Source organism: Astatotilapia calliptera, chromosome 18, assembly GCF_964374335.1.
Source record: "Astatotilapia calliptera chromosome 18, fAstCal68.1, whole genome shotgun sequence".
NCBI classification, from domain to species: domain Eukaryota; kingdom Metazoa; phylum Chordata; class Actinopteri; order Cichliformes; family Cichlidae; genus Astatotilapia; species Astatotilapia calliptera.
This window is the reverse complement of record NC_137439.1, coordinates 34936310-34956203: the sequence shown is the minus strand read 5'-3', so window position 1 is coordinate 34956203 and position 19894 is coordinate 34936310. Positions and strand designations below refer to the sequence as shown.

General features: G+C 44.2%; 1 protein-coding gene across 3 annotated transcripts in view; it reads right to left on the bottom strand.

Annotated features, from left to right (window-relative positions):
- rnf31 (ring finger protein 31) overlaps positions 1–19894 on the bottom strand; it is a 56144-nt gene that overhangs the window by 14637 nt on the left and 21613 nt on the right. For all 3 annotated transcript variants that reach the window (XR_013903216.1, XM_026150332.2, XM_080292727.1), the window contains 11 exons: positions 17085–17218; positions 16328–16500; positions 14920–15153; positions 13285–13470; positions 13034–13201; positions 12750–12935; positions 8311–8517; positions 8040–8213; positions 5017–5115; positions 2390–2479; positions 431–545 (listed from right to left, as the gene is read on the bottom strand). Coding sequence is in view for 2 of the 3 variants with exons in the window: in XM_026150332.2 (XP_026006117.1) it covers positions 431–545; positions 2390–2479; positions 5017–5115; positions 8040–8213; positions 8311–8517; positions 12750–12935; positions 13034–13201; positions 13285–13470; positions 14920–15153; positions 16328–16500; positions 17085–17218 (1766 nt within the window). In the remaining variant the exon portion in view is untranslated. The remainder of the gene's footprint in view (positions 1–430; positions 546–2389; positions 2480–5016; positions 5116–8039; positions 8214–8310; positions 8518–12749; positions 12936–13033; positions 13202–13284; positions 13471–14919; positions 15154–16327; positions 16501–17084; positions 17219–19894) is intronic.

Here is a 19894-nt window from a genome sequence, read left to right as displayed (position 1 = left end):
CGAACAGTTCAATATCGATACGAGTATCGTTGCACCCCTAATCTTGACCTCTTAAGTACCAACACCCCCAGATACGGGGGCAAAAGCGAGGAGATCGCATTTAGGGTTAGGCATGTATGCTTAAGAGGTTAAGGACAGTCCAGTCAGAGGACTGGAAGTGACAGCTGAAATAACTGGAAACACAAACGCAACAAGCTGACCGCCCCCGTGTTGTGTCGTGTCAGGTGAACCAGCAGCAAATTTTTAGAAAACTTGACCTCTGCCCTTAACCTTAAGGTTGAGGTAACCAGGATTGTCTTGCCTCATTTTCAAGTTATCACATTCACAAACTTGGCTGCCCATGCATCACAGGACTTTAGTGAAGAGGACTCCATGGGTTACGTTTACACAACTAATCAGAGTTTGTGTGTGTTCATATGTGTGTACTTACTGATGCCGTTGTCTCTGAGGTATCCAGCCAGGCCCTGTCTCTGATATTCTGGATCATTCTCTCTTTTCCAGGACTGGAACTGTTCACAGGACAGACCAGCATGCTGAGACTCCCACTGCACACAAACAATGTTTACCAATGAGTACAGAACAGAGCATATAAAAATGAATTACTATTGTAACAGTTACATAGAAAGATATTTATAATCACATAATATTTCATTTTCTTTTAAATTAGAAACATTTATAATATTTATAAAGGCTTGGATTGCACACAAGCACAAGTCTACGAGGACTACTTCACAAAATAAAATATTAGCCCAGGGGTGTCAAACTTATGAGCCCCATCTAGCCCATAATATAATTATATATACATCCCACCACGTGTCACTTATTAACAGCCTGGAGGCAGGGGTGAGACTTTATTTTGATGGGCACACCGTGCTGCCCATTACATTCCTAGACAGACTGGGATCATACCATTAGGTGAAAGAAGGAAGGGGGGGAGTAAGTATAGTGGTACAGCCAGGGTCTTTGAATCAGACGTCGTGCATGAGATCACTCTGCAGCTTGTTGTCTCAGTAAATGATTTCAAATTCTCAGATGAGTCCATATTTCCATCTTTCACTCGCTGCTGCCACATCTCAAGTTTTCTGACAAGTGATGTGAGTTTATCTGCCAGATGTGGGAGCTGAGCGTTTGTGCCCTGCATCTGCACATTCAGTTCATTGAGTTTCAGGAACATGTCACTGAGGTATGCCCGTTTCATGAAAACATTGCTACAGTTAAATCTGTTGGTAAGATCACTGCCCTCTTCATTCAAAAACATGCAGACCTCCTCTCGAAGTTCAAAGAGCGTGGACGGCACCGTCCCACGTAACAGCAGGTGGAACTCACTGTGATGCAGAGCTGTGGCCGGAGCCCGTTTCTTCACACAGTGAGGAGAAAATCCAGGCTTTCACAGGTCGTGTTTTGATGCAGTTGACTGTGGCGACGACATCACTCATTATGTCATTCAGCTCAGGACTCAGCTGTTTAGACACTAGTGCTTCGCGGTGTATCTTACAGTGCGTCCGCTGCACATTGGGGGAGACGTGTTCGATTAACACTTGCAGCCCTCCTGGCTTCCCAGCCACAGCCGTCTGTGCAGATCCCCACACAGTCCTCGATGTTTTTGAACAGTTTCTCTGCGCTGGCTCTGGCAGGAACTTGTTTGCAGAAAAGCAATTCCTCCCTCAGCATCTTCATCAATGAATCTGACATACGTTATCAGCAAACAGTATTAATTCCTCCATAACTGTGTGCGGTTTTTCACACAGTGCTCGGTAGGCAACTTTATAGGAGCTGAGCTGAGCATTGCCAGCACAGATGCAGCTTTAGTAAAGAGACACTGTTGAGCAGTTTTTGTCTGAAAAGGTCAGCTGACTTGTCTTTGTGCTCTGGATGTTTTGTCTCCAAGTGGCATCTTAGCTTGTTAGGCTTTAAACTGTCACAAGCTTGCACTTTAAGACAGACGACACACTGCTGCCTCTCCTCATCACCCACCGCTGTGCAGGTGAAGCCAAAGGCGAGATATGCTTTATCATATTTTATAGTCTTTGGCTTGGAAGCAAATTTGATGATGCTTCATCCCCGTCAAAACCCGTCCATTATGCTAGCAAGGCCCAAGCATTCTTTTTTCTTTCTTTATTCATACCAGCCCCCCCCCCCCCCATCGCACACTGTTATTATGTTTTCCCCACTGTGAGGGGGAAATGTAATGATTCCTTCAGTTTCGTATTTTTGGACTATTTAGGACATAACTTTAATGTTAAGGTTCTTAAAAGAGTTGTGAAGAGCAGATGTGCTTGGAATGTCATATTTTTATGGCTTAACAAATGGATAAGACTGCAGCTCTGCAGAAAAAGTGAAACCAAACATAAAGTGGTAAGAAAACAAGAATACACAAAGAGAAACTTACAGGCTTTTTACAGTGAGCACAGAAACTGTTTCGACATTGAAAACAGGTGACCTTCAACTGGTCTCCATCATAGATGAATCCATATGAGCACTGAGGAGAACAAACACGAGAAGGGAAAGGAGAGGACAAGATAGAAATTTCATTGTACAATAACACTATAACGCAATCATAGTCCATGAAAATGACTTCTTGTATTCGGTTGAGTTGTTTAAGTAAAAAGGTGTTTTTAATTAAATCATTTCAATGGATCTTGAAAGCTCCATGACACAGAGTGCACAGACTCTCATGTAGTTACCAAGCACTCTGCAAGCAAGAACACAGGGTAAGATTAATTCATTCATTACAGCCTTTTCAAAATAAATTGCTGAACTAATAACTGGCAATGAGTCAGTCATATTGTTGAGGAAGAATTTTGTCCCACTCTTTGCAGAATTGTTTTAATTCAGCCACATTGGGGTGTGTGAGCATTTTTAAAGGTTATGCCAAATAGGAACATTTTTCTTCATTTGTAGATATTGACCCTGTGCACGAGAAAATGCTAACTTCCTGGTTTGAGACCGGATGTGGGGTTGTACATTTCCGGTAGCTTTACTTTGCGGTCAATCGCTACTGCGAAGATATCCTCCAAAACCATGTCCAAAACTCGAAAACAGAAAGATTGCGTTAAGTTACAAAGAGCAGAAGGTGGGAACACTCACCACTGTTGTGTTATACAAAATCTAATGATCAGTTTTGACGTTTAAAGCGTTTAGATCGATCAGTTGTTTACATCACTCAACACAAGCAGAACTGCATCACTGCAGCAGAAGACACATCGTCCACATTCAGAAGCACATCTCTGTATAGTGACTGGTCTCATGATTTAAACAGGCAAATGTTCAGCATTCAAACTACAGGTGAAGAATAGTCAAACCAGATGTTTCCCGTTATGTCGAGATCAGCTAGTCAAGTACACACCTACACAGCATGTTAACAAACCGTGAAAAAAGCCACACAAAAAAATGAATGACTGCTGGTAACGGTTTCTATACATTAGTATGTACGAAGGGTATGTTGTGACTTGCCTTCAAAATTACAGTGGTCCCTCGCTATAACGCGGTTCACCTTTCACCTCGCTGTTTCGCAGATTTTTTAGTGCAAGTTTGCACGTTTTTTTTTACGTCACATTGTGTCCTGCGTCCTGATCGCTGCAGACGATCTCCTCCGTGACGTCTCTCCTGTACAGTACAGAATCGCTGCATCGATCGCTAGCAATGTGACTCTGAAGTGCAGTGCTTTATGTCCACGATGTCCACGAAACGTTTTGCACCGTCAAAAAATAAAATCGGCTACTTGATTTCACCTATCCTGGTTATTTTTAGAACATAACACCCGCGATAAACGAGGGACAGCTGAGAAATATAACATTTGAATCCCTTTTCTCTTTTGCTCTGAGGCGCAGGAAAAAATATCAACAAGTCGATGAACATCATTTACAGATATATTGGGTAAATGCCCGAGACATCTATAGAAATGTAAATCGCCGCTTGATTCATTTGCTTAACTTGTTTTGGACCGTAAACCAGGTGCGAATAGGACACCGGAAACAAAGCTCCCCACAGGAGTTTCCGCACCGGAAGTAGCATATGCTAACGTGCACATAGTCCATTGGCTCTCATTATGGTTTACTGGAGTCCCAGTGCCTCTGAAATGGTTCTGTACCCTGTTCCAGACTGACAGACATCAGTGACTTTGTTTCTCACCTGCTTTCCTTCTCATTTTTAACCCTGTCATGTCTAGTACAGCAGTGAAATTGGGGAAGAGGTAAATATTTTTCCCAGCACTGGAGTTACATATAGAACCTTCTCCCTGTGAGCCATTGTGATGGGAGTGTTGGGGTCTGTTTTGCATCTGTGTCACGGACTCTGAAGTTAGTGTTCATCCTCCAGCTTCACTGTGTTTATGTCATGCTAAAATAGCTGTGTCGCTAGTGATCACATAGCACATCATCATGTACCAGCTAGCCAAACTTCAGTAACCCTACAAACGTCACTGCTGTTTAGTTTTCTGTCTTCATTTATGTTGGAAGTGATAACAGAGCTGTACGTTTGAATTTGTTTCTGAACTCCCTCAGTCAGGACATGCTATATTGTATTTAGATGGAAGCTAGCGAGCTAACTTCCTGCTAACTTCTAACTCCGTTAAATGTCATAAATTCCGTTTTCATGGATGCCTGGATGTTAAACTCAATTGTTACACCTGGTAGAGCAGAACGCTGATCATTTTATTACAGATGGAAGAATTTAGACAATTTTTCAACTCTCAGTGATGCCGCAGTGATCGTTTGACCTATGAACCTGCAGCAGAGTTTGGGCCCAGGCACGGCTAATGACGTCAGACTTAAAGACTATAGCTTCCATCTGGGAAAAGTGAGCTCTTCACTGGTCACCAATTCAATTTCAAAGTTTGCAAAACTACTTACTGCACTATTGTTTCATATAAAGAAAATTGAATCTTTAACACATGTGAAGCATCAATAATCCAAAAACGTGTACTCAAACTTGCATCACTTTTAAATAGAAATTAAGTAATTACATTAAGTAATTTGTTCATTGAGATTTTGTTGCAAATATTGATCCTGTACTCACGTGACAGCACCAGAGAAATTTGGGGTCCTTGATTAAAGCCTGCTCTGTCAGCTTCTTGTGAAAAAGCTCGTAGACTTCTGGCTCTAGACACTCTCGCAGCTGTGAAGACCAAGTTTTAGAACGTTAACTTCACAGAATGTACATGTAAAGACTGATTTACCTGTCACGACTAGTCCTGTTCTTCCTGTAAAAACATTTGTACAGAGTAGAAGATCTCTGGAAGATCTTCACCAAGTATGGTGTCGGTCACTCTTTCCCAGGTTTTACTCATACTGCAAACAATGCGTTGTATGTTTGTCACTCTTAAATATGAACACCTTTAATAAAATAACACAAGTAAAGACAAAATGCCGTTTCTAAGTGACGTGTTTCTTATTAAGAGGAAAAAAATCCAGACATACGGCGGTGGGTGAAAAAACTCTTGCCCCCTAATAACTGGTTGAGGCAAAAACTGCAATCAGGAGTTTCAAATAAGTTGTTAGGATGCCTGGGTCGTTGTCCCAGGGTTTTTGAGTTTATTATATTATTTATTATTTCTAGTCTTGCTTTCTTTGAGTTCTGTCTTATGGTTTATGTCTGTCTTCTCTAGTTGCTCTGTCTCCCCTGTCAGCTGTATCCCCTTGTCTAGTTGGCGTCTCTGTGTATCCTTAGTTGCTATATCCCCGTGTCCAGTCAGTGTCTATGTCTGCCCTGGTCCCACGTCTCTGTTCCCTCTGTTGCAGTGCGTGCGAGTCTGTGTCTTTAGTTCAGTTTGTGTCATGTTTCCTGTTTTATTTTGAAGGTCCTTGTCTGAGGTTAATGTATCTGGTTTTGCTTCCCCTTGTCTCGTTAGGCCTGATTTGCCCCAGCTGTGTTTCCCTCCTGTTATTCATTCCCAGATTGCTCCCTCTGTGTATTTAAGCCCTGTGTTTCTCGGTGTCTGTGTCGCGATTTACCGTTTATTTTGCTGTGTGTTCTGTCAGTCCTCTGGTTTAAGTTTAGTTTGATTTTTTCCAGTTATGTTATATTTTGAGTTTTACATTAAAGCTGTTTTGAGTTCACGACTGTCTCCGGAGTCTGCACCTTGGGTCCTATTCCTGTCTGAACACAGCCACACATAACATAACTGGCATGAGTCGTTAACAGCGCTGTGGGGGAATTTCGGCCCACTTGTCTTTGCAAAATTGTTGTAATTCAGCCAAACTGGAAGGTTTTTGAGATTGAACCTTTTTAAGGTCGTGCCATGGCATCGCAATCATGTTCAGATCAGAACAGTGACTCCAAAGTCTTCATTTTGTTTTTCTTCAGCGACTCTGAGGTGGACTTGCTGGTGTGTTTCGGATCATTGTCCTGCTGCAGAACAGAAGTGCACTTCAGCTTGAGGTCATGAACAGATGGCTGGACATTTTCCTCCAGGATGTTTTGGTAGACAGCAGAGTTCATGGTTCCATTTACCACAACAAGTCTTCAGGTCCTGAGGCAGCCCCAGACCATCACACTACCACCACCATATTTTACTGTTGGTGTAATGTTCCTTTTCTGAAATGCTGTGCTACTTTCACTCCAGATGAAATGGCACATCACACTTTCCAAAAAGTTAAAGTTTTGTCTTGTCAGTCCGGAGAATATTCATCAATCATCAAGATGTTTTCTGGCAAAACTGAGACGAGCCTTTATGTTCCTATTGAGTCACTCTTGGTGTAACTTTGGTCAGCCGGCCACTCCTGGAAAGGTTCACCACTGTTCCATGTTTTCACCATTTCTATGTTTTTATACTTATTTTTTATACAAGAGATATCAATTACTTATGTTCTCATTTGTTCCTGAATTTCCTTGGATCACAGCAGGATGTCTGGTCCTGTTTAAGTCTTATTTAAGAGATTTCTTAAAGTGCTTTTAATTTTTAATCACTTTTTCCACACAGGGCCACAATAATAATAATAATAATAATAATTATTATTATCATAACAATAATACTAACACCCTCATTTTGTGTTTACTTGTGTCATCTTTGTCTAATATTTAAATTTGTATGATGATCTGAAATATTTCAGTGTGACAAACATATAAAAAATAGGACCTCAGGAATGAGGCAAACACCTTCTCACACCACTGTGAATAAAAACTGGTGCTGACAGTCACAATCACAGGTATTAATATAATATTAATACTTCATTTCACCCTTTGTCTCCAGTAATAGAAATATAAAGATTCCAGACCTCAACACTGATTGTAACGCACTAACTCTAACACAGGTGTTCCACAGACTGACCTGGACATGCACTGCATTAGGACATAATGATATGACCAAAATGAAAGTGATTACTACCCCTCTCTTACAATATTACTCTCATGAATGTAAAAAAATCGGAATAAAAATTAAAGTTCTGTATAATTAGTAAGCCTAGAAAAACAATATTGCAATAACTAAAGATACATGTTGTGTACATGTTCAGGTTTTTGATATTTTATGGGCAGAACTATAATCGATGACATAAATAATAATCTGAGAAAGGAATGAAAATATGTTTTACTGTTAAACAGGAGAAAAAACATAATCAGTCCCTCCAAAACTTGCAGGAAACAGCATTTTGAAACTGCTGCTCAGCAGCCTGTAATTCATTTTCAACCCAAACAGCAAAGTTAGATGTTGTTTGTCAACTGAATTTTCTGGCAACCAAACGTTTGTGTACAAGAATGTTGGTACATTAACCTCTTGTATATTTTGTACATTGTCCAAAATATTGGATTGGAAATAAACTCAAAGAAGTAGAGACACTAAATCGTACCCTGCTCAGCTAACAGCTAACAGAGTGAAGCCAATGTTCTGCTCATTAATATAACATCAAGACATTTAATCCATTTTAGAAAAGCTCTGCAGAGAAACAACAACTGAGCAAAGAAAAAACAAAAAAATGCAGTTCATTGTTTTACTGAACTGTAAGTGATGGCAGGCTTTATAGTTGTGGTTGACAAGATGACAATGTAGCAGTCAGAGAGAGGAGAGACATTCTCATTCCTTTCCCGGTTTATTTGCTTCCTACCTGGATGTCCAGGGTGGAGAAGTAGCTGTTGAGGTGTTCGGGGTCATTGATGTCAGGCTCCCAACAGACTGGACACACCATGTCTCTGATGTGTTTGTCCCTTACAGCGATGGTAAAGTGCTGCTGAAAACAACCACAGCACACAGAGCACTGACACGACGTGAGAGACTGCATCTGAGAAGGGGAGGTGGGAGGAAGTAGAAAATCAAGAAATGGAAATCATTCAGAAAATTATTTAGTGACTCAAAAGCGTCTGTCAAGTAACCCTAACTTTGCTGTGAGGGAAAACCGAGAGGCAGATGGGACATTCTTTGGCGAGCACTCGCTTGATAAATTCCCTGTCGTGGGACTCTTGCACTGCCTGCACCACATCTTCTAGGGAATAGGGGGCGCTGTGCTCCAGAAGAAGCGACAGTGCCAGCTCACAGCGACCCCAGCTGGGTAGATCGTAGACTGCTAGAAGCCACCGACATACACGCTGAAAAAACAATAAAATCATGTTAAAATAGACTTCACATTTTCTACCAGTAATGCCAAACATGGTGTCTTTGTAAAGTACTGTGTAACAGTTGCAAGTCACTCCTCATTTCTGTGAAGAGAAGCCTGAAGGCTTCTCTTCACTGGCTTCCTGTTAAATCTGGAGTCTTAAATAACTAATCCCCAAAAGTGGATTTTGTTCATCTGGACGTAGCGTTTTCAGTGGGAGAAATAATTTGTTACTCATCCAAATGACTTCTTCAGTCTCAGCTGACTGATCCAGCTAAATCCAGTGGAGTGGTTTGGTTTAAACTAGATTAAAGCCAACAATGGTCTTAAAAAATTCTATATTTTAAAATAAAATGATCTCCTCCTTGAATCGCTACCTTATCGTGGTGGAGGGGTTTGTGTGTCCCAGGGATCCCAGGGGCTATGTTGTCTGGGGGCTTTTGCCCCCTGGTAGGGTCTCCCATGGCAAATTGGTCCTGGGTGAGGGACCAGACAAAGAGCGATTCAGAAGACCCTTATGAAAAGAATATCGAGGGAACAGTTTAACCTGCCCGGGATAGGGTTACCGGGGCCCCGCCCTGGAGCCAGGCCCGGGGAGGGTGCCCGAGGGCAAGCGTCTGGTGGCCGGGCCTTAGTCCATGGGGCCCGGCCGGGCACAGCCCGAAGAGGAGACATGGGCCCATCCTCCCGCAGGCCCACCACCCGCAGGAGGTGCGCCATAGGGGTCGGGTGCATTGTGTGCCGGGTGGCGGCCAGGAGCGGAGGCCCTGGCGGACTGACCCCCGGCTGCCAAGACTGACAATAGGGACATGGAATGTCACATCTCTGGTGGGGAAGGAGCCTGATTTAGTGCGTGAGGTTGAGAGGTACCGGCTAGATATAGTCGGGCTCACCTCTACGCATGGCTTGGGCTCTGGAACCAGTCTCCTAGAGAGGGGCTGGACTCTGTCTCAGTCTGGAGTTGCCCCTGGTGAGAGGCGGCGGGCTGGGGTGGGTATTCTAATATCTCCTCGGCTTGCTGCCGGTACGTTGGGGTTTTTCCCGGTGGACGAGAGGGTTTGTTCCCTGCACCTTAGGGTCGGGGAACGGGTCCTGACTGTCATCTGCGCTTATGCTCCGAGTTCGGAGTACCCAGCCTTCTTAGAGTCCCTGGGGGGGGGGGGGGGGGGGGGTGCTGCTGGAGGGTACCGACAGCGAGACCTGGAGGGGCGTGATTGGGAGGAACGGCCTCCCTGATCTGAACCCGAGCGGTGCTCTGTTATTGGACTTCTGTGCTAATCACAGTTTGGCCATAACGAACACCCTGTTCGAACATAAGAGTGTCCATAAGTGCACGTGGCACCAGGACGCTCTAGGCCGTAGGTCGATGATCGATTTTGTAATCGTATCACCAGACCTGCGACCATATGTTCTGGACACTCGGGTAAAGAGAGGGGCTGAGCTGTCAACTGATCACCACCTGGTGGTGAGTTGGATCAGGTGGCGGGGGAGGACGCTGGACAGACCTGGTGCACCTAAACGCGTAGTGAGGGTGTGCTGGGAACGTCTAGCAGAGGCCCCAGTCCGCGAGATCTTCAACGCACACCTCCGGCAGAGCTTCAACAGCATTCCGAGGGAGACTGGGGACATTGAGTCCGAATGGACCATGTTCAGCGTCTCCATTGCCGAAGCTGCTGCATTGAGCTGCGGCCGCAAGGTGGTTGGTGCCTGCCGTGGTGGTAATCCCCGAACCAAATGGTGGACACCAGAGGTGAAGGGAGCCACCAGGCTGAAGAAGGAGTCCTATCGGGCTTGGTTAGCCTGTGGGACTCCGGAGGCAGCCGACAGGTATCGACAGGCCAAGCGGAATGCGGCTCGGGCAGTGGCTGAAGCAAAAACTCGGGTGTGGGAGGAGTTCGGAGAGGCCATGGAAAAAGACTTTCGGACTGCCTCGAAGAGATTCTGGCAAACCGTCAGGCGTCTCAGGAGGGGAAAGCGGTGCTCTACCTGCACTGTGTATAGTGCTGGCGGAGCGCTGCTGACGTCGACTGAGAAAATTGTCAGGCGGTGGAAGGAATACTTCGAGGACCTCCTTAATCCCACTGACACGTCTTCCGAAGAGGAAGCAGAGTCTGGGGATGAGGGGAATGACCCGCCAATTTCCGGGGGCGAGGTCACTGAGGCAGTTAAACAACTCCTTGGTGGCAGAGCCCCGGGTGTTGATGAGGTCCGCCCCGAGTTCCTGAAGGCTCTGGACGTTGTAGGGCTGTCCTGGTTGACACGCCTCTGCAATGTTGCGTGGAGATCAGGGGTAGTACCTGTGGACTGGCAGACCGGGGTGGTGGTCCCCATCTTTAAGAAGGGGGACCGGAGGGTGTGTTCCAACTACAGGGGGATCACACTCCTCAGCCTCCCTGGGAAAGTCTATGCCAGGGTGCTGGAAAGGAGAGTTCGTCCGCTAGTCGAACCTCGGATACAGGAGGAACAATGCGGTTTTTGCCCTGGTCGCGGAACACTGGACCAGCTCTTTATCCTCTCGAGGATACTTGAGGGTGCATGGGAGTTTGTCCAACCAGTCTACATGTGTTTTGTGGACTTGGAGAAGGCATTCGACTGTGTCCCTCGGGGTGTCCTGTGTGAGGTGTTGCGGGAGTATGGGGTGTCTGGCCCATTGCTACGGGCCATTCGATCCCTATACAACCGTTACAAGAGCTTGGTTTGCATTGCCGGCAATAAGTCGGACTCGTTCCCGGTGGGTGATGGGCTCCGCCAGGGCTGCCCTTTGTCTCCGGTTCTGTTCATAATTTTTATGGACAGGATTTCTAGGCGCAGCCAAGTGGCGGAGGGCTTTCGCTTTGGTGGCCTCAGAATCTCATCTCTGATTTTTGCGGATGATGTGGTTCTGTTGGCTTCATCGGGTGAGGGCCTCCAGCTCGCACTGGAACGGTTCGCAGCCGAGTGTGAAGCAGCGGGAATGAGGATCAGCGCCTCCAAATCTGAGGCCATGGTTCTCAGCCGGAAAAGGGTGGAGTGCCCACTCCGGGTCGGGGATGAGTTTCTGCCCCAAGCGGAGGAGTTCAAGTATCTCGGGGTCTTGTTCGCGAGTGATGGGAGAAGGGAGCCGGAGATCGACAGACGGATTGGGGCTGCAGCTGCAGTAATGCGGACGCTGCACCGGTCCGTCGTGGTGAAGAGGGAGCTGAGTGTAAAAGCGAAGCTCTCAATTTACCGGTCGATCTACGTCCCTACCCTCACCTATGGCCACGAGCTGTGGGTAGTGACCGAAAGAACGAGATCGTGGATACAAGCGGCAGAAATGAGCTTCCTCCGAAGGGTGGCTGGCCTCTCCCTTAGAGATAGGGTGAGAAGTTCGGCCATCCGGGAGGGGCTCAGAGTAGAGCAGCTGCTGCTCCACATCGAAAGGAGCCAGCTGAGGTGGTTCGGGCATCTGGGTGAGGTGTTCCAGGCATGTCCCACCGGGAGGAGCTTGTGAATCATGATTCACGAGTCAGTAAAGTGATTCTCAAGTATTGAACGATTCGTTCATGATTCGCACGTCACTATTTGAGAGTGAGAGTGACACACCGAGAGCCGGTCTGCAGATGTCTGTGAGCACACAGAGCAGAGATCTGAGCGAGAGGGGCTGTTATTGTGTGTGTGTGGATAATAGCAAACACAGAAATTAATTTTGTTCACTCGAATCGACTTTTCTGCACTGAAAATCATTTTCTCCTCAAAATACAACATTTGCACTTGCATTTTTTTTATACATGCACTCACAATAGAGACACAAAAATAACGCTGTAGAGTTTTTCCTTCCCACTGTCACCAAGCACTACTCATAGAGGGTTTTCTCTGTATTACTGTAGGGTCTTTGGCTAACAATATAAAGCACCTTGAGGCAAATGTTGTTGTGATTTGGAGCTATATAAATGAAAGTGAACTGAACTGGACCTTAACACTGAAAATGGTCAAGAACAAGGACAGGACTGAAAATGAGCGAAATAACAGCAATGTCCAAAGAAAACCTTTAAATGGCCTTCAGAAAGACAATGACCACTTTAAAAAATGCCAAGAAATCCCGACTTCTTGGAAGCAAAATATAAAGAAATGAGGATGACCCATTTGAAAAAAACCTACAAATTCCAAAATAAAAATCCCCGGTGTGGCCATAAACTAAAGATCTGGGCTTTAAACTGGCCCCAGCGTAAACCAGTGAGTGACATCACACGGCTGTGGTTTTACCTGCTTGTCAGGATGGTGGATATCGACAGGAGGCTCAGGTTTCTCACTCCAGATGCGTTTGTGGAAGGGCTCCAGAAGTGGTCGTTGTAGCAACGCCAAGGCTCCTCTTACCTCACCACCACTCTGCCGTAAAACCTCATGACAGTGACTTTCATCACTAAAGCCGAGTGCACACAGCTCCTTTAACTGATAGGATAGAATGAAGAAATATAATTGAATGTCTACACAGAGGGTGGAGTCATGAAATATCAGGGAACAATGCTAAACGTTTGACCAAACATCACCTTGGCGAGTCGGTCTCTCAGAGCTTGTCTGGCAGCTCTCTCTGTGTCACCCCCTGCTGTAAGCCAGGCTTGTTTAGCTTCTGCTCTGGAAAGCTGGATCACACTTTCTGTTTCTGCAAGATCTACCACTTTGCCAGCCTCCTTGGTGAGATCCTGTGTTATGTTATTCTGTGTAGCAGGACAGTTTCACTTTCAGAAAACACAGAACTATAGTCAGAGTGATTTGTCAGGTTTAACAGGAGGTTACTGACTTTGTCTTCAGTTGAGGTCTTATCTGAAAATGACTGAAAGGACGATGTCGCCACCAACATCCTGATCTGGTCTAAAAGCAGGGGAAGTTCAGTCTTTAACCACTTGCAGGGCAGGATGTTGCTGTCCCCAGCTACCCTCATGCTTGTGTATACTTCCTCTGGACTCACTCCTTTCTTCTCCCCATGCTGACACAGACATGAAGATCAAACGAACTTGTGTTAAGACTAGAGATGGACCGATCCGATATTACGTATCGGTATCGGTCCGATACTGACGTCAATTACTGGATCGGATATCGGAGAAAAATAAAAAAGTGTAATCCGATCCATTAAATATCAAAAAAGCACCTCACAAAACTTGCGACATGGCGTAACTCGGCTCACAACCGTAGCACATCGCAGCAGAACGGGTCACGTGATAGAGCGGCTGTGTGTATTTGCAGCCTCGCTAGCAATCCGGCATTTCATCTCCGAGGAAGTGATCCCAGAGAGAAGTAAAGCAAGTGTGTAAGTTCATCTCTGAGTGTTTGTAAAGCATTCCAGCGTTAAGTTTAACAACCAATATATGGAGCGACTGCCTCTTCTCTCTCCTGCTGCTACTTCAATCAAAACTAATCAATGATCAGCTGATCGGCTTTTCTGTCGCGAGTCCGTCTCTCTTGTTTGTTTATTGTTCACTTTGCGCCAGAAAGAGGAAACCAGCGGCTGAACAACAGCAGCACGTTTTAGCTTGATCAGCTGTTGTTAGAATTTATTTACTTTCTACACCAGGATCTTTTTCTACAGCTGACGGCTGGTAACTGTGCAGGGGCGGATCTAGCAAAGTTTAGCCAGGGGGGCCGATAGGGCATGAACAGGGAAAAGGGGGCACAAAGACATACTTTTCTTTCTTATTCTCATTTAAAATGTCGAGCTTTTAATAAATAATTATCTGACACCCAAAGTTTTAATCTGATGTAAAATGTATAGAAGTCTATTACTGTATATAGTAACTATTAAGTCTAATATACCCTAGTAAGCTATAGTACTTTTTCCTTTGGAAAGATACCATCTGTGCAGTCTGCAGTTCTGTTAAAGAAAGATGTTGAATCTATTTAATTGTTCTTGAAAAATAATTGATTTCTGTGTATTTTTTTTTTAAACTGCATCAAATTATAGTTGTTTACGCCAATTAAGTATTATGAGGTGGGGGGTGGTTCCCTATTTTTTTTTTTTTTTTTTGCTGGGAGTTTGCAACCCTATTAGTTAGGTTGCTTAATATTTCTGCTAAGTACTCTTCAAAATACCAGAATAGGGAGGATGGAGCAGGTTTAAGTTTATTAGATTGATCAGTTTTGCTGAACTATGAAATATTTTGGGTGCAGTGTATTTTTTACATACAGGTTTAACAGAATAGCTTTAGTGTGTTTTTTTTTTTAACTTGAGTATGAACTTATACAAAAAGCAGCAAGATATTAAAAAAACAGTTTTATTGATTAAAAAATACACTATATCGGATTCATATCGATATCGGCAGATATTCAAATTTATGATATCGGTATCGGTATCGGACATAAAAAAGTGGTATCGTGCCATCTCTAGTTAAGACATGAAAAGAATTCTGTATGCAGATATAATGACAGTACGGTGACTTGCTCTGATTAGTTGAATCAGCTTTAGCCCCTCCTCCTTTATCAAATTCTGCCTCCAGGAGTCCAGATCTTCAGGAGCAGGTTCCTTCGGTTTGATCGGCAGAGCAGGGACACGTCTAACAGGAGAGGGAGGGCGGAGCTTCACTGGCAGCGGTGCAGGCTCTGGGCGAGCCAGGTCACACATCTCACACACCATAGCCGGAGAGTAGTTCAGATATGTGCAGAACTGACACACCCACTGGAGCAGAGTTACAGGAAGAGAGTCACTAACCACGGTGAACCATACTTGCCAACCTTGAGACCTCAGAATTAGGGAGACATTGGGGAGGGGGGCGTATATATATATATAAAAAACATGAATTTTACAGTGTTTATTTAACGGAGAAAATAACTTAAATAAGTTAAAAATAATTTTAAGTTATCTTAAGTGACTTATATATCATGTTTAACCTGAGTAGACCGCGGGGGGTCTGAAAACGATGTGCTGGGAGTTTGCTGTTCTCTCCGGCTCAGATATTTGAAGTTTACTCAGTTACATTCTCGCCTGAAAATATGTTAAAAGTTTATTTTACGACCCAGAAAGAGTAACAAGAGTAATATTGAAACTAAGTCGCTGCCGCCATTGTTGGAAATCGGAATTGGAATTGGCTGGACCGCACTATGAAATCTGGGATATGGTTTTTTAATTTTGTTGTCCCGGTGGAAAATCGGGAGGAATGGTGGCTTGGGGAAATTTTTGGGAGGGGCACTGATATTCAGGATTCTCCCAGAAAAATCGGGAGGGTTGGCATGTATGCGGTGAACAGCCACAGCATTAAACGGCTGATGAAGAGTTATGATCAGGAACGATAATCATATCTAACTCACACTATTAAAGCCTCAAAATTACAACCGTAAACCTGACAGTGATCACTCACCTCTGTACATGTAAATTATTGTACTGTAGTGTAGGTCTCGGTACAGGCATGAAATGTGGGGCCTGCCTGGAAGCCCCACTATGGGGCCTGGGTGGGGCCCCTGTAGGGAAGCTCCTGTCTACAGTATGAGCATGTGGCACTTCATACTGGCATACTGGGGTGGCTGTAGCTCAGGAGGTACAGCAGGTCATCTACTGATCGCAAGGTTGGTGGTTTGATATTTGATGAATAAATTGGAGTCCTCATCATGTCATGTGATTTTCTGGCTTTCTTTCTATTATTGTAGGGTCTTGGCCAACATAAAGAGCCTCTAGGCAACTGCTGTTGTGATTTGGCACTATAAAAAAATGAATCCTTAAACAGATGTGACTTAAACCACTGCAGCGCAGTACCTTTAATAATTACAGCATGCTCTAATCGCTGTAATGAAATGTTATTAGCAACAGATAGCTAGCAGGATGAGCGCAGAAATGTGACCACACTCACACACCTAACCTGACTGTCAGGGTCACCGGGCATCCCCAATACTGGTGCTGGAGGTCTGGGTGGGGTTATGGGTGGGTGCGACGGGGTCACTGGAGGTCGCGTCGCCAAACGAGGTCGTTCACAAACCTCACACAGAATACTACTGGCTGCATTCACCATAGTGCAGCTCTTACACTGCCACTCTAAAAAAACAGCGACAAACGTTATTACTCAAACTGAGCTTTACAACAAAATTCTTACAGAAGCCTTTGTGAGAATTACTCTGTTACAAAGGAAAAAAATGATCACGACAAATAATGGAGGTTTTTAATACACACTAAACATAAACAGATCTACATGTAGATCTTATGTGTAGTTTTTATGAATATTTTATGTTCTTTATGAATACTAACTAAGATAATGACAACATAGTATAATAATAATAATGGCGTTTTCCTGCTTCAACAAGTCGTAGATTACTTGTTTATGTTCTGCCCGACAACTCGGATCAGAACTGCCAGCAGGGAGGCTGCAGAGCGCACCCTGGTGGACAAAAACTATGTTATAATAACACTGGTAACATGGTTGAAGGAGGTTTCCTCTATGCAGTTACTAATATATTGACTATTGGCCGGGCTATGGTTCAAACCAAGAAGCTCCATGTCATTTGGAAACAGTGCAGCACTGTGCCAGCCATCAGTTTCTATGTTGAGGAAAAAAACCCAGAAAAATAAAAGATAACAACATGCTATTGCTAGAGCCTGAGATACACCAAAGGATAACAGACCGATGATAGTAGCAGGCTGACATTCCTCTTCTTTAGAGCCGAGGGGTTCCAAGCGAGGCTGCTCACACTCGTCACAGAGCACATCCTGGATAGAGTTGACTTTAGTGCAGTGAAGGCAACGCCAGGTGGAAGAACTTGAAAAGTAAAAAGATCTAGTTTAAGATGAAAAAAGATAAACCAGCAATAGTCGTATATATGTATGTGTATATATATATATATATATATATATATATATATATAGTCGAGATGAAATATTATTTTACATCCATAATCCTTATTATTGCTGTTGCATCATTTATGATTTATCATTATTGTCATTTCATGGACACATTTATTGAAACTGGTGAGGTTATAGTAAAGTCTGTATTTCAGGTGTTAGCATAAGCACATAATAATCTTTCATTGCAGGGGCAACTGTAATCATGTTATACATATATTGCATAATTAAAGGGTTGAAGCTCGGTCAAGTTAATTAATGGTTTGAAGCTACGGGCAGCGCAATGTCTGGCCGATCAGTGGAGCAAAGTTCAGCTATTGAAAGGTTGCCTACATGTTTACAGTATAATTTACTACATATTGCCTGTGTGCATTCAGCAGGCTGCACTGGAGTTTGCCTGGTCACAGATGACGTAGAGGGGGGTCGTGCACTTAGATTAACGACACAGACACATAGCCTGTCTGGGTAAACTGACTGCAAGTGTTGTTTAAGTCTGGACAAGTAGAATAAGTCTGGACAAGTAGAATAACAGGATGCATCTGGAGGAACTGAAAGAGGAACTGTTCTGTTTTAGTGACGCGAAGTACTGGTCATCATAAGTATAAATCACCTCCACAGGACAAGACTCAGCAGTCCATCTGCATCTTAAGGATAAAGGTCACTCTTTCGGGGATGCCAATGTTCACATTTTGGACAGAGAGGACAGATGGTTTGAAAGAGGAGTGAAAGAAGCCATCTATGTCCACTGTGAGCGACCATCTTTGAACAGAGGCGGGGTTTACGACACCAACTCTCTGCCATCTATAATCCAGTTTTGAGATCCTTCCCAGACGCCTTAACGCCCACTCACATCCTGGGCCATCTGACCTCAGGAATTCGCATGATAAGGTGGGGCCAGGTTTCACAATGAGCTCACCCGAAACTCTGGCTGATTGGGACCCACACCCAGTTTCACACCTTGGCTCAGGCGATTAGAGGATCATCAGGGGGTCCTTTTGTCCCTCTGTGGGGGGAAACTCCCACTAGGTTTAAATCTGGGACTCTCCACCATTTGACCTTAGAACTGAAGAAGCTTCTCGGATGAGAGGTGAAACGTCTTAAGCAACTTAAAGAAGTCCAGATGCTTTTCTTTGCAAGCTCCTTTGACTACGATGACCTGGATGACTGAGAACCTTCACAGACACAAGTATAAATATTACACCCACCTATTGTAAGGGGAGATGGAGCTTGATGTTTTGCAGAGCCTATCTTCACCACATATATGTGTTTTAATAAAATAATTTGTGTTGACCCACTATGGACTTTCAGTCGTATGTCTCTTCCTCAAAATTCGAACCGCGACAATATATATATATATATATATATATATATATATATATATATATATATATATATATATATATATATACAGTGGGGCAAAAAAGTATTTAGTCAGCCACCGATTGTGCAAGTTCCCCCACCTAAAATGATGACAGAGGTCAGTAATTTGCACCAGAGGTACACTTCAACTGTGAGAGACAGAATGTGAAAAAAAAATCCATGAATCCACATGGTAGGATTTGTAAAGAATTTATTGGTAAATCAGGGTGGAAAATAAGTATTTGGTCAATAACAAAAATACAACTCAATACTTTGTAACATAACCTTTGTTGGCAATAACAGAGGTCAAACGTTTACTATAGGTCTTTACCAGGTTTGCACACACAGTAGCTGGTATTTTGGCCCATTCCTCCATGCAGATCTTCTCGAGAGCAGTGATGTTTTGGGGCTGTCGCCGAGCAACACGGACTTTCAACTCCCGCCACAGATTTTCTATGGGGGTGAGGTCTGGAGACTGGCTAGGCCACTCCAGGACTTTCAAATGCTTCTTACGGAGCCACTCCTTTGTTGCCCGGGCGGTGTGTTTTGGATCATTGTCATGTTGGAAGACCCAGCCTCGTTTCATCTTCAAAGTTCTCACTGATGGAAGGAGGTTTTGGCTCAAAATCTCACGATACATGGCCCCATTCATTCTGTCCTTAACACGGATCAGTCGTCCTGTCCCCTTGGCAGAAAAACAGCCCCATAGCATGATGTTTCCACCCCCATGCTTCACAGTAGGTATGGTGTTCTTGGGATCCAACTCAGTATTCTTCTTCCTCCAAACACGACGAGTTGAGTTTATACCAAAAAGTTCTACTTTGGTTTCATCTGACCACATGACATTCTCCCAATCCTCTGCTGTATCATCCATGTGCTCTCTGGCAAACTTCAGACGGGCCTGGACATGCACTGGCTTCAGCAGCGGAACACGTCTGGCACTGCGGGATTTGATTCCCTGCCGTTGTAGTGTGTTACTGATGGTGACCTTTGTTACTTTGGTCCCAGCTCTCTGCAGGTCATTCACCAGGTCCCCCCGTGTGGTTCTGGGATCTTTGCTCACCGTTCTCATGATCATTTTGACCCCACGGGATGAGATCTTGCGTGGAGCCCCAGATGGAGGGAGATTATCAGTGGTCTTGTATGTCTTCCATTTTCTGATGATTGCTCCCACAGTTGATTTTTTCACACCAAGCTGCTTGCCTATTGTAGATTCACTCTTCCCAGTCTGGTG